The sequence below is a fragment of the Plodia interpunctella genome, chromosome 13, assembly GCF_027563975.2.
Source record: "Plodia interpunctella isolate USDA-ARS_2022_Savannah chromosome 13, ilPloInte3.2, whole genome shotgun sequence".
NCBI lineage: Eukaryota > Metazoa > Arthropoda > Insecta > Lepidoptera > Pyralidae > Plodia > Plodia interpunctella.
This window is the reverse complement of record NC_071306.1, coordinates 8,527,123-8,539,597: the sequence shown is the minus strand read 5'-3', so window position 1 is coordinate 8,539,597 and position 12,475 is coordinate 8,527,123. Positions and strand designations below refer to the sequence as shown.

At 35.9% G+C, this 12,475-nt stretch overlaps 1 protein-coding gene across 3 annotated transcripts in view; it reads right to left on the bottom strand.

The window, feature by feature from the left end:
• The window catches only part of LOC128674944 (uncharacterized protein), a 45,885-nt gene that overhangs the window by 4,941 nt on the left and 28,469 nt on the right, over positions 1–12,475 (bottom strand). For all 3 annotated transcript variants that reach the window (XR_008405214.1, XM_053753955.2, XM_053753956.2), the window contains exons 5-10: positions 6,669–6,791; positions 3,032–3,145; positions 2,307–2,432; positions 1,699–1,827; positions 1,143–1,272; positions 366–488 (exon numbers count right to left, since the gene is read on the bottom strand). Coding sequence is in view for 2 of the 3 variants with exons in the window: in XM_053753955.2 (XP_053609930.1) it covers positions 366–488; positions 1,143–1,272; positions 1,699–1,827; positions 2,307–2,432; positions 3,032–3,145; positions 6,669–6,791 (745 nt within the window). In the remaining variant the exon portion in view is untranslated. The remainder of the gene's footprint in view (positions 1–365; positions 489–1,142; positions 1,273–1,698; positions 1,828–2,306; positions 2,433–3,031; positions 3,146–6,668; positions 6,792–12,475) is intronic.

Below are 12,475 nucleotides of genomic sequence, written 5' to 3'. Positions count from 1 at the left end.
TCACTTCTCACTATCTATTCGATTCGAAGTGAGATGCAGCGAACCAATCACATTGCGGTATGGTTGTCGTTGCGTCACAATGGCACACTGTGATTGGTTAGCTGCGTCTCACTGCAAGCTGCAAGTCGACTCGATGTTTAGATTTAAATAGCAAAGTTGCACTAAGCACACAGATCGAAGTAAGTTTGAGTAACAAAACTATATTATAATGTAAGACATGAAAAGGATGATTTCAATCTGACCGGGCAATGAATCCGGGACCTCTGGTGTAACAATATAACATGTCGGCATTTGGCCGTAACATCTATGTGCTGTATAGAATCGCGACGTTAATGATTAATAATTTTCATCAAATTTTTTTCAACCTGTTGTGTCTGCTTGAGCTGCTTCGCGACACTGGCGGGAAGCATCTGATATAGCAAAGAATCACTCAGTTCCTTCTCGTATTCCAGTTCTCTGGCCTTTTCTGATAGATTTCTTGCGTAGACCTGAAATATTAGGATAAGTATATAGGTTTAAAGATCTTTATTGACACATAACATACTGAAACATAATGAAATATATAACATTTTATACTTATTTTAAAATCATTAGTTTGCCATTTAGTACTCTAAAAGTTAGTTAATTTAGTTTATGTAAGGTCGTACGAATCTCTGTGCATTATAGTGGAAAATTTGTAATGATTTGTGTTATTGAGGTTATGTCCACCATTTGTAAAAAAAAAGTTGGATTTTATGCGATAAAGTTTTAAATAAAACAAAGTTAAAAATTCTGTCTGGCAAGTAATGTAAATAATCTTTTAATTTATATTTATATCCACAATATCTGTGTCTGAAGGTCTAGCAGGTCGACTCGTCGACTTAGAGTTTGAAATGAAATCCTACGGGACTCGCTTGAACTAAATTAGAATTAAGAAACTTTAGGCTGATTTTCTCATAAGTAGAAACAAGATGCTTTAGCAGTTTAGAAAATAAGAAATGTATTGTAGTATCTATCTAATTAACTCTCTCTTTCTTTCTCATCTGGAATTTCCGGTATTCCCCTCGCTAAGCATTAGAGCCTGGGGTCCGCACTTTATCCTGTTTATTAACATTGAAATTAATCATGTACAAAAAATCATTATCTCATATTTTAAAAAATACCTGTATAGTGTTGACAGCGTTTGTGACTAAAGCAATGATGATAGGAGATACCACACACACGAGAACCAAGATGGCCGCGCATACGGCTTCGCTGCGACGAGCTTCCCGGAGACTTTCGTTGACGCCATCTCTGTTATTAGAAGAGATTTGATTATCTGCTGATTTATATCTTATATTTCACCCCTCCAGACATCGTAAATAGAGACAACTACAGACATCATTCATAGATAGCGCTATATAGCGTTGTCCTGCATCCATCGTGTGCTTTTATAAAATTAGTCTATAATTTTGAATAATAGTTATATCTCAAGTGGCTACGTTAATCCCTTGTTTATAAATTTATATGTCTTCGGCCCACACACTCTACAACCTCTACCTTTACTAGGATACATCACGGTGATGTGCCATTTAGATTATAATTATAGACCGTGATGCCCAAACTGATAATTCTGCTGCACAATTATTGGCAATAAAACTAGATTTCAGTATAAGAAGAAGGTTGCCGTAGAATGGTAAATGGAAGGCAATGAATGCATATATGACGGTGTGCCCAAACCTGATGTATTCCCGGAGTTGTTTCTGTACAGCCCTCAACTTGTCCAGCAACGTGGCTGTCTGGTCGAAATATTCAATGGCGTCGTTGACACTTCCTGGCTGGTGACGGTTGTCTACAATCTGTTGGTTCCTGGAGGATTAGGAGATAGGAGGATTTTATAACATTCAAGCTCCTTATTCTATGCTTAGTGTATTTTTTATCCATGGTCGATGTAATATGTTGAAATAAAAAATCCAAATGAAATTATTCAGAAATTAGACCTTCACAGGCAACTTTTTACGTCAAATTACTTTTTGCAATTTTTGAATTAAGTGTGTAAGTACTTATATTTCTAGATTTGAAGAAATTAAAGAACAAAACCTGAAACGAACGATTATATAATGTTTTAATCCCCAACGCGGAGATAAAGCCACGTTTTACGGCAGGGTTAAATAGTTATAGGTTGCTTACTTATCGCCTATGGAAAGAATCTCCAGTGTTATGTGCTAATCAAGCAACGGCTCAATTTATCGCAAGCCTATATTTATTGTGTTGGAAGATCTCCATATCCTGATATTGTCAGATGCTGTTCCAGATTGACTGTTAATAGATAGATGAGCATCACTTACTTCTTTTCTAAGACCTGGTACTCTGGGCTGTCTTCTTTGATGTCCTTATGGAGTGGAATCAACGAAGGCACCAAGTTTAGTGTGTTGTCCAGGAGATCTCTGCCAAGCACCATGTGAGCTATGTACCTGATAACATAAGTAGTTGGAGAAATTAGATAAAGAACTTCTGGTTTTTTGTATCAATAGCAGACAAATTGTTTTATACTAGATCAGTATTTAGTCACAGCATTATATATACATAGAATGCTGTGACTAATTACATATATATATCGTACCATAATGATATATCGTACTGTATATTTATTAGGACAAATCACACAGAGTTAGCCCCAAAGTAAGTTCCAGACTTGTATTATGGGATACTAACTCAACGATGGTATATTTTATAACATATACATACGTAGATAAACATCCAAGACCCGGGCCAATCAGAAAAAGATCATTTTCCATCATGACCGGGGATCGAACCCGGGGCCTCTCGGTTCAGAGCACGCACTTTACCACTACGCCATCGAGTTCGTCAAATTCATTCGTCATTTTCATTTGCATTCACGGTTGTGTTGTACCCAAAACCAGGGGTCTGGGTAAAAAAGAAGGTCGACCCTCTTATAATTACTGTCCCATTATGCCCATTATATTTACTGTCCCAATATGCCCATTAATCGCGTCGTTCGACATCCATGGGAGGACATGGTCTGGTTCTGTTAGGACGGGTAACAACTTACCTCTCGTGAGCTCTTGGTTGCAAAGATCCTCTGGCAAAATAATTGATGCCCAGAACTGAAGCTATCCCTTTACACTCGATGCTTCGTAACAAATTCTTGAACCCCACCAAATATCTGTAACGAGAACAAACTTAAAACGACCCGCTATTGTTAATACAAAACATAAGGAATTAAGCTCCCGGGGAACTTCGGATAAAACGATAATAAACAACATGCCCGAAAATCAAACACATGTGCTTTAAGTAGACCACTAAACTAATGATTGCGGCTTTAATTTGGCAACTTTTATTTATGCCATAAAAGTTGTTAAAAAATGACAGTTAATTTTAGGTTTTAATAATTGTATTTATTAACTTCATAGACTTTACATATTTATCCTGTATCTATACTATTTGTTTATTTTTTAAATTAATGTAAGTGGCCTTTCCTCAAAGGTATCTCATGGACGCTTTCTTTATATGTTTTTATCTTTCTGTGGTAGCAGATTGCAGTAATATGCGTTACTAAAAATCGACCATAGACACATACTCATGGACATCACTATTATTCTTGAATAAAATGACCCTAAAATGGCCTGTTATAACCGAAGAAAATAGAATAGTTAACCCCATCAATAATGATAGTGGCTTATAAGCGAAGTGTGATATAAAATATAATGATATCACCACGCCCTCACAGTAGGATCCACTTAATCTGATTAGCTCGGTCAAACGGGTTTGATATCATGAGTGGACATAGTTTCAGGTGAATGTGTCGATAATATTAGGAAGTTATAATTTCAGAATCAGAAGCCAATGCTGGAACATGTATGAGGCAATTTTAATGTGACTGATAGCAAAAAAAAAAAAGAAGTTGATAATTATACAAACTCAAACAAATCTAGTTTAATTGTAGATATCTAGAAGATAGATAGTTGATTATCACATAATTAAAAATTGGCTTATACATATATTTAAAAATGAATGAATGAGTTTATTACTTTAACATGGTACATAGAGGTCACGATGAGGCTGGATGATATCTTAATTTTTATGTTTAATTATAAAGAACCATAAAATATATTGGTAAGGAATAGATGGGAGCTTGGAAAACGACATAGGGTATATTTTGCCCTGAATTTATCAGGCTGAATACACTGAAGCTTATCTCAAAACGTGAAGTTACTCGGTCTTGTATGTTATCAAACACGGATGTCGACGCGAATGCATCAACAATACGTATTTAGTACGAGAGCTTATTATGCTTATCCTGCAACTTGCGTCTATGAATTTTATATCGGATGTTTGTTTTATATTTTAGTACCTGATTTATTTACAAGCCACTATACCTATGTCTCATGGTGCCAGCTGAAAATTAGCGCAGTGGCTTCTGCCACAGCAACATGCTGATTGGTCACATTTTCTACAAAAAATCTTCCTTCCCTTCAAACCTTATGTTGTTAATATTAAATAAAATATATTTTTTGTCGAAAAAACATATTTTCTTTCATTCTCTCTTCTTCCTATTATTTCCCGCATAGAAAAGTCGGCAATATATGTCGAATCTGCCACAGTTAGACGAACTGTTTGCCGGCAGTATATAGCCGGCATTCCACCTACTCATTATTATTGCAACCGGAGATCGATACAGCTGCAGCGTGCAGCTGTATCGATCTCCGGTTTGCAAACATTTGCGACTTCATATTATGCTGCTAGCACATATAAAAAGTTTTAACATGTAGTGCATTTAGTTCCATCTGTGCTTGTATTTCGTTAAAATAATTCCAGCCCAAGATTTTTTAATAAATTCCAGCCTGAATTTGTGTCTGTTTGTGGGCGAAAATCGTGTGATTTATTCGCACTGCGATGGGATGATTTACACCGTGAAGAAATAAAATGAGCGTGCTGTCTCCTGTTGGCTGGCAACACTAGCGTTCATCAACCAAACTTGACCATTATATTTGGTATTGCAATGGCAAAAAAATGAAGTACGTCAAAAAACGTTTTTCTTCAATTTCTGGACAGAGTGTACTTACACATAATTTTGAAGCCGGTCGGATAGACGCAATGCGGTTAACCGGACAGTGCGTTGGGGCCATAAAGAAGGTATTTCTTTAATTCTTCGTATATACGTATTTATCAACAGTACTTAGAGGCTTCATTAATGAAACGCACACATAGATATTCTTAGCAAAGCTAATGGAATGGTTCCCATTTAAGTACCATTTGATAATTAACTAAAGTGTAGGTTTCCTCACGATGTCACAGGCGTTACGTGGGCGATTGCGAAATTTGTTCAAAACAGAATTAAATGCCAGCATCGATATTTATAATTGCAAAAGTTATTAAACTTTCTAGCTCCGCACCGGGGCTTCGTTAAATTTTCGTGGTCATTTCTTTTCACTGTGTTTTGATACGAAACAGACATTACAATCAATGAAAATAATCTTTATTACAGGAAAATGCATTATGCGCCCACCCCATTTAATTTGTAAGGAGCAAAAATAATAATAATAATAGTATATAATGGCAGGTGACCGAACTCTTTGCAATAGCCCATTCTCAGCCCATCCAAATTTCATTCTATAGACCAGTACTTCTATCCATTATTCTGCAATAGTTCACACTCCCGCCGAGACCTGCTCATGGGCATATCATTTCATTGGTATATCCGGGAGCGGGTATTGGCGGGAGACCTACACAACATCAAAATTCTCCAAAGGGCCTCTACGTGTTGGATCCATATCCCCACGCAAGCCTCTCAAAGGACCGGACTTAGTGCCGTGAATCCCAAAAGGAGATACAAACAATAGTATATAATATATTAGGACAAGTCACACAGATTGAGCTAGCCCCAAAGTAAGTTCGAGACTTATATTATGGGATACTAACTCAACGATGCTATGTTTTATAACATATACATATATAGATAAACATTCAAGACCCGAGCCAATCAGAAAAAGATCATTTTCCATCATGACCCGACCGGGGATCGAACCCGGTACTTCTCGGTCCAGAGGCAAGCACTTTACCACTGTCAACTAGGTACGATTTGACAACAACTTTTTGACTGAATTACGAACGTTGTACACCATTCAGTAAAGAGCGGTTAACAGTGATTTTTTATGGCAGACAAAATGATACTTACGCAGTTGGTATTTAATGATACGTGATACTTAAGTAAAAAATTCAGTAGTCAGAATGGGGCTGAATATATAGTAACTAGTACCTAGGTAACGGGTTGTCCACATTGAGACAAGCGGCGCGATGCGACGCGACATTCATATATCCAATGTATGTATGTAAATTACATATTATATACTATACAAGACAAATGGGACTAGGCTGGCCACGTCCATCCAATGCCAAACCACTCCAGGGAAAAGATGGCCTCATTATGGATCCGAAACAGGGGACCGGGCAAGCCGAAACCAGATGGCGAGATGACTTGGACAGGTTCCGCAAAAACTGGACAAATACATCTCTGGACCGGACACAATGTAAAGAATGGAGGGAAGCCTTTGCCCAGCAGTGGTGGACAGTGGGCTCTACATAAGTAAATAATAACACAGGACAAAATCATATGTATAGGTCCATATTTACGTCCATAAATCTGATATTTTTGCATCGCATCGACGTGTGGTAAAGTATGTGGTTACCTCCATATGGTGCTGCTGTCAGTGTCCTTGATCTCCTTGGTCAGGTGGCTCAAAAAGGCTGCATTTGCGTTCGTATACCATTCTACCACTTCTGTCATAGACGTACCATCGTTTATGCTCGCCCTGAAACGAGAAAGTAAATAATTGACAAACTAACCAGATATACATACACATATATATTTTTTATCTGGAGGTTCTGGGTTTGTTTCCCAACTGGGCAATCAGTACTTATGATGACAAGTGATTGTTGTTGTCAATTTATTTATTACTAGCTGCGCCCGGAGCTTCGCTCCCGTGGGAATTTAGAGTTAAAAAGTACCCTGTGTTATTCCAGGTTATATTCTACCCGTGTGCCAAATTTCATAACAATCGGTCCAGTAGACACAAAAACGCAACGAACACCATTTTGTCTTAACGCCAGTGGCGTTAAAGTCAACGTTAAACTTGATTAGTGCAACCCACTCTTAGAGTTGTTTCAAACAATGACGTTGAATTGACAGCCCTTCAAGAGAGGAAGTACCTATTCACATCAAGCCGTCAGTTCCCTTTTATGAAGGTATACAGAGAACTGTCAACTGACTGTTCGGTCCGCATGTAAAAAAATAACTTAAGTGTCTTTTTCAACGTTAATGCCGACTCCACATTATGGTCGAACGCCGATCTGAATGCATAAACATTACGTAGTTAGTGTGCAAAGCTTTTATTTACCACATTTATGAACCAGCAATGTAAGCCGAATCCGTCAAAATTCAGCGAACTTATCCGCCTTTAAGGTTTCAATGTATCAGAAGTCAGTTTAATTGAATAAATGAAGTCGTGTCGAGTCAGTTTCATTAGAGCCACGCGTGTTGTTTGAGGCAAACATTTGTATGGAACCAATAAATAGTAACAACAACGTGAGTGTAGATATATAGCACGCGAATTTTACTTTAACTTGTCGTGTTTGAAGTCCAACGACCTTTGTCCGCAGACGTATTTGTTGTGAAGTTAAATAGAAAAGAGCATTTAGGGCCATACAAATATATACCCGAACACACATATTAATACGAGTATATGATGCAAGACTACAATAAAATTCATCATTTCATCTGCTAGAAAAGAACTAACTGCTTCCACATGGCTGAACATACATTTTGCAAAAATAAATATATTAGGACAAATCACACAGATTGAGCTAGCCCCAAAGTAAGTTCGAGACTTGTGTTATGGGAGAGTTGTGTTACTCAACGATACTATATTTTATAACAAATACATATATAGATAAACATCCAAGACCCGGGTCAATCAGAAAAAGATCATTTTCCATCATGACCTGACCGGGATCGAACCCGGGACCTCTCGGTTCAGAGGCAAGCACCTTACCACTGCGCCACCGAGGTCGTCAAAAAATGAAAAAAAGACTAATAACAACTCTTTCAAATAAAAAAGAACAAGATCAAAATCGGTTCAGCATACGAAACGGACAGACACGTTAAACTTATAAATAACTAGAAAGAAAGGGTCTTTCTGTTTCATGATTTTAAAAATAATAATTGAATAATATCGTTTTAGTAATGACCACGAGGCCACGAGGAAATACGACTGACTATGAAGTAAGTTGAGAATCGTGACTACAAAATTTTTTTTTTTTTTGTTTTAAGTTAGTTTATGACAATGCGTTTCGCTGATACTGAATTTGCATTTTTGTACAGAGACAAATTTCTATGTTTACATTATTTTTCAATTCGGCAAATATAGGGTTTTATATTTATCTTTAGTTTATATAGAACCCATAGTTGTATTAAATAGTTCAATAAATCTGTGATAGAACTATAAATGCCGAGAGAAAAATGACATACAAAAAGGTTACCCGAGCGTAACCAACTCTGTAGGTTTTATAAACGGTGTATAAACACTCTTAATAGCTTTCGATATGTGATTGAAAGTCAGGTTAGTGGACAGTCGGGGGCTGATATACCCAGGGGTAAATATTTATCATTATTATTTTAAAAAAATGTTTATTTATTATTGGTATTTGTGTGATAAACCTAACCACCACATAACTACCACAATCGATTATCTTATCCATATATCACATTAATTTACACATTTCTGTATCTACGAGTATGCTCGAATATATTATTTTCTTAATCGAAAAAGTGAGTTTTTAAGGTCGGTGCAGACCAAAACCGTTTCAAGAAAAAATAAGAAAAACAAAATTATTTATTTAACGATGATAACGATTTCATCATCATTGACAGCTCTCTCTTTCCCACTGCTGGAAATAGGCCTCTCTATTAATGAACGCCATCCTTCTCGGATACCTAATGTATTACGATATGTATGAAAATGATAATGATGTACCTACGATAATAATACATCACTTATTGACGTCAAAAATTTACTTAAAACTAAGTCTACTGCCGACTTCCAAAGCGCAGGTGAAGAAGAAGCGGCGCGACAAACTTCACCGCGGCCTTTTCTCCAAAGACGTCAATTGACAAATTTTCGTTGACGTAACGTTAAAAGTTTAGTTTCCTAAAGCCTTAAAAGCATTTGGTATAAACCATCGAAATATGTATATAGATGCTTCATATTTACGTATCTTAATAATAAATGCGAATATGTGTATTCCCGGTTACTTCCTCAGCCATTGAGCGTTGAAGATCGGGGTCCGCTCATGTAAGTGAGGATCTTTAAATTTGAAAGATCCCTTAAAAATTTGGTATGCGTATACTTCAAGACTCCCTTTCAAACATAAACTACTTTTATTTCAAAAATCAATCCCTATATATAGAGTTTGAAAATACACGCGGGTGAAGCCGCGGTAAAAAGCTAGTTGAATATATAATGCCTTCTTTCATATATTATTTTTACATAGTGTTTTATGCCACATTTTTGCATGCAGTCGACAGGAAATAATGTCATAATTCAGGTTACACGAGTAATGAAATATGCATAAGGCAACAAGAATATATATTTATAGATAAAATACAGTATACAGATACAGAGTTTATGAGTTTATTTCAAGCGACTACTTTGTTTTTCATCGTAAATTAAGTTCTTACCTAACACTACAATGTTATAATAACTATTCTGTTTATTATATGTTCAACTGTTTATGATTAAGGATTTAAAACATCTATACATACAATAAAACTTTAAGGTACATAGGAGATATTAAAGAAAATAATTTCCGTTGTTTACCTCCCGTTTTAATTTTGTGATGTACACAACAATATAGCTTATTAAAATGGCTGACTAATGATGTGGCATTTTTCTCAATTCCCATTCATCGCGGCTCGTATTTTTCCTATGAATATGACACGTGAGTCATGATGCGAACGATGAACTTTTGCAATTACTAAAACATGAATATGGATGGCCGTGCTCATCGATTTCGTTATTCCTTATTCGCCACAGTTTCGATACGTGACGCTAAGAGAAGTAGCTAAGATGGCCATAATAAATATGAATGTATTTAACCTGAACATAAAGTCGAAATAAATCAGAATATTCCTTTATATTCTTCTGAAATATATATACATTTCTTGATTACGAGTATATGTGATGATTATGATAATATGTGTTCATTACAATTTTTGTACAACAGATTTTCTTGTATTACAACATAAATACCTGGACGATAATGTTTAAATAAGTAGGTATATTTTATGTTACTTGTATATTATATTATTTAGGCGATTCTTATTTTAAGTGGTTCACAATGTGTAATTTAAGTTACATACATTTTTAATGAAACCGAAAGCGCAATATATAATTTTAGCTGAAATACAAAATTAAAATAATTAAAAATTTCAGCACTCGATGTTTCATTGTAAGAACTATGTATATCAAATCGAAACCGTCGCCAAAAAGGAACACCACTTGATGGACATCGAACGCTAATAAATTTGCGTTCCATTTTACAGTTTTATATGCATACGATTTCTATGAATAGCTATCAGATAATCATAAACAAATCTTATGAATAAAATTTGCTTAGATGTTATTTGTTTAACAGTTTATACTGAAACCAAACCACTGATTACTTCAAACGAAGACAATGAAAGAAAAGTTGAGTGGAATATATAAAAAAAATAGAGAGAAATATTAAAAAAGAAAACTTATTTATCAACAAAAGTGAAAAAAATAGACTCGGTATTGTACAGTTTCTCTTAACCGACTTCAAATAAAAGGAATTTAGAATAGATAGTTATATATTTATGTGCGTGTGGTCTGAGGGCCCATTTCTTGAAATTCTATGAAAATATGCTTGGGATTTAGTGAACATTCCAAAAGAATTTTTGTCTATGTTAACATTGATTGGTTTAGATTACGAGTAATTAGTTATAAGTACGTAACCCTACTACCGTCAAAGATAATCTTATCAAGTTTGTAGCTTTCCCTTGATTGATTTTAACAATCTGCGCAAGTGAAGTTGATTTGACTCAAATCAGTTCTATTTTTATAAAAATTCTCCGTCCCACCCTCGTGTGGGAATCAGTTTTTATAAGTTTTTCCTGACCGAGGTCGGGACTCTGTATCCACCCGCAATTAAGATCAAATATACGCCTATTTTGCGTGAAATGAAAATCTGTGTGCATAAATAAAAATCCCTTATTCTATGCTAGTATGCTGGAGAAATAAAACAAATGTTTAACTAAAATGGAACGCTTGTGTTAAGTTTTATTTCACTAGTAGTACTCTAACTTAAATGTAATTGAAACAGGGATCGATGACCTTTCTGCAATAATGTCTAGCTGTAGATGGTGTTAGAAAGTACCTTTATACATATGAAGTGGTGAGTTACCGTGAGTAGATAGATATTTTATGCGAAGTTAATATCAACATTTCAAAAAAGTGTTGTGTAAGTGCACTCGTAAGGACTGCACGAACGACTCGAAAGGGTCGTTTTGGTTAAGCCCGGTCCGCTGCGTCATGTTTTGAAGAACATTGTTCATAAACATAGAAAGGGGCGTGGCCGAACGTGTTTTCCAGCGATAGAAAAAAAATTGACAGATCGTAAATGACAGCGCGGTCGCAGCGGTCGAAACGCTCTGAGGAACACCTACAAGAGACACTATACGGCTAGGTACTTTTTAAAAGTATCTCGAAACTTTTTTCGATGTACTTACATTCAATAAGATAAAACATTAGTACAGTAAAACAAACACATACAGTAAAACAAACACATACGTTCTGTTTGAATTAATAATATTCGCGTGTCTCTGTTTTTTTTTTTTAAACTTGTGTAAATTGCTAAACTTGTGCTCTGGGGGATTCCGAAAAATACAAGTTAGATGGGGTTTATCGACTAATTAGCCTTTGCCCGCGGCTTCGCCCGCGTGAATTTCTCAATTGAACAGTTAGGTATTCCGGAATGTAAGGTATTCTATATCCTTCTCCGTACTTCATACTACATGTATCCAAAATTTTAAGAAGATTGGTTGAGTAGGTAGAGCGTGAAGAGGTAACAAACAAACTTTCCTCGACCTCGGTGGCGCAGTGGTAAAAGTGCTTGGCCCTGAACCGAGTGGTCCTGGGTTCGATCCCCTGTCGGGTCATGATGGAAAATGATCTTTTTCTGATTGGCCCGGGCCTTAGATGTTTATCTATATACATATGTATTTGTTATAAAATATAGTATCGTTGAGTTACTATCTCATAACACAAGTCTCGAACTTACTTTGGGGCTAGCTCAATCTGTGTGATTTGTCCTAATATATTATTTTTTTTATTTATTTCACATTTATAATATTAGTTAGGATTTTGTGTGTCTCCGAAATCAGTCCCTTGAATTAAATTGCTCCGCAGTCACACGACCT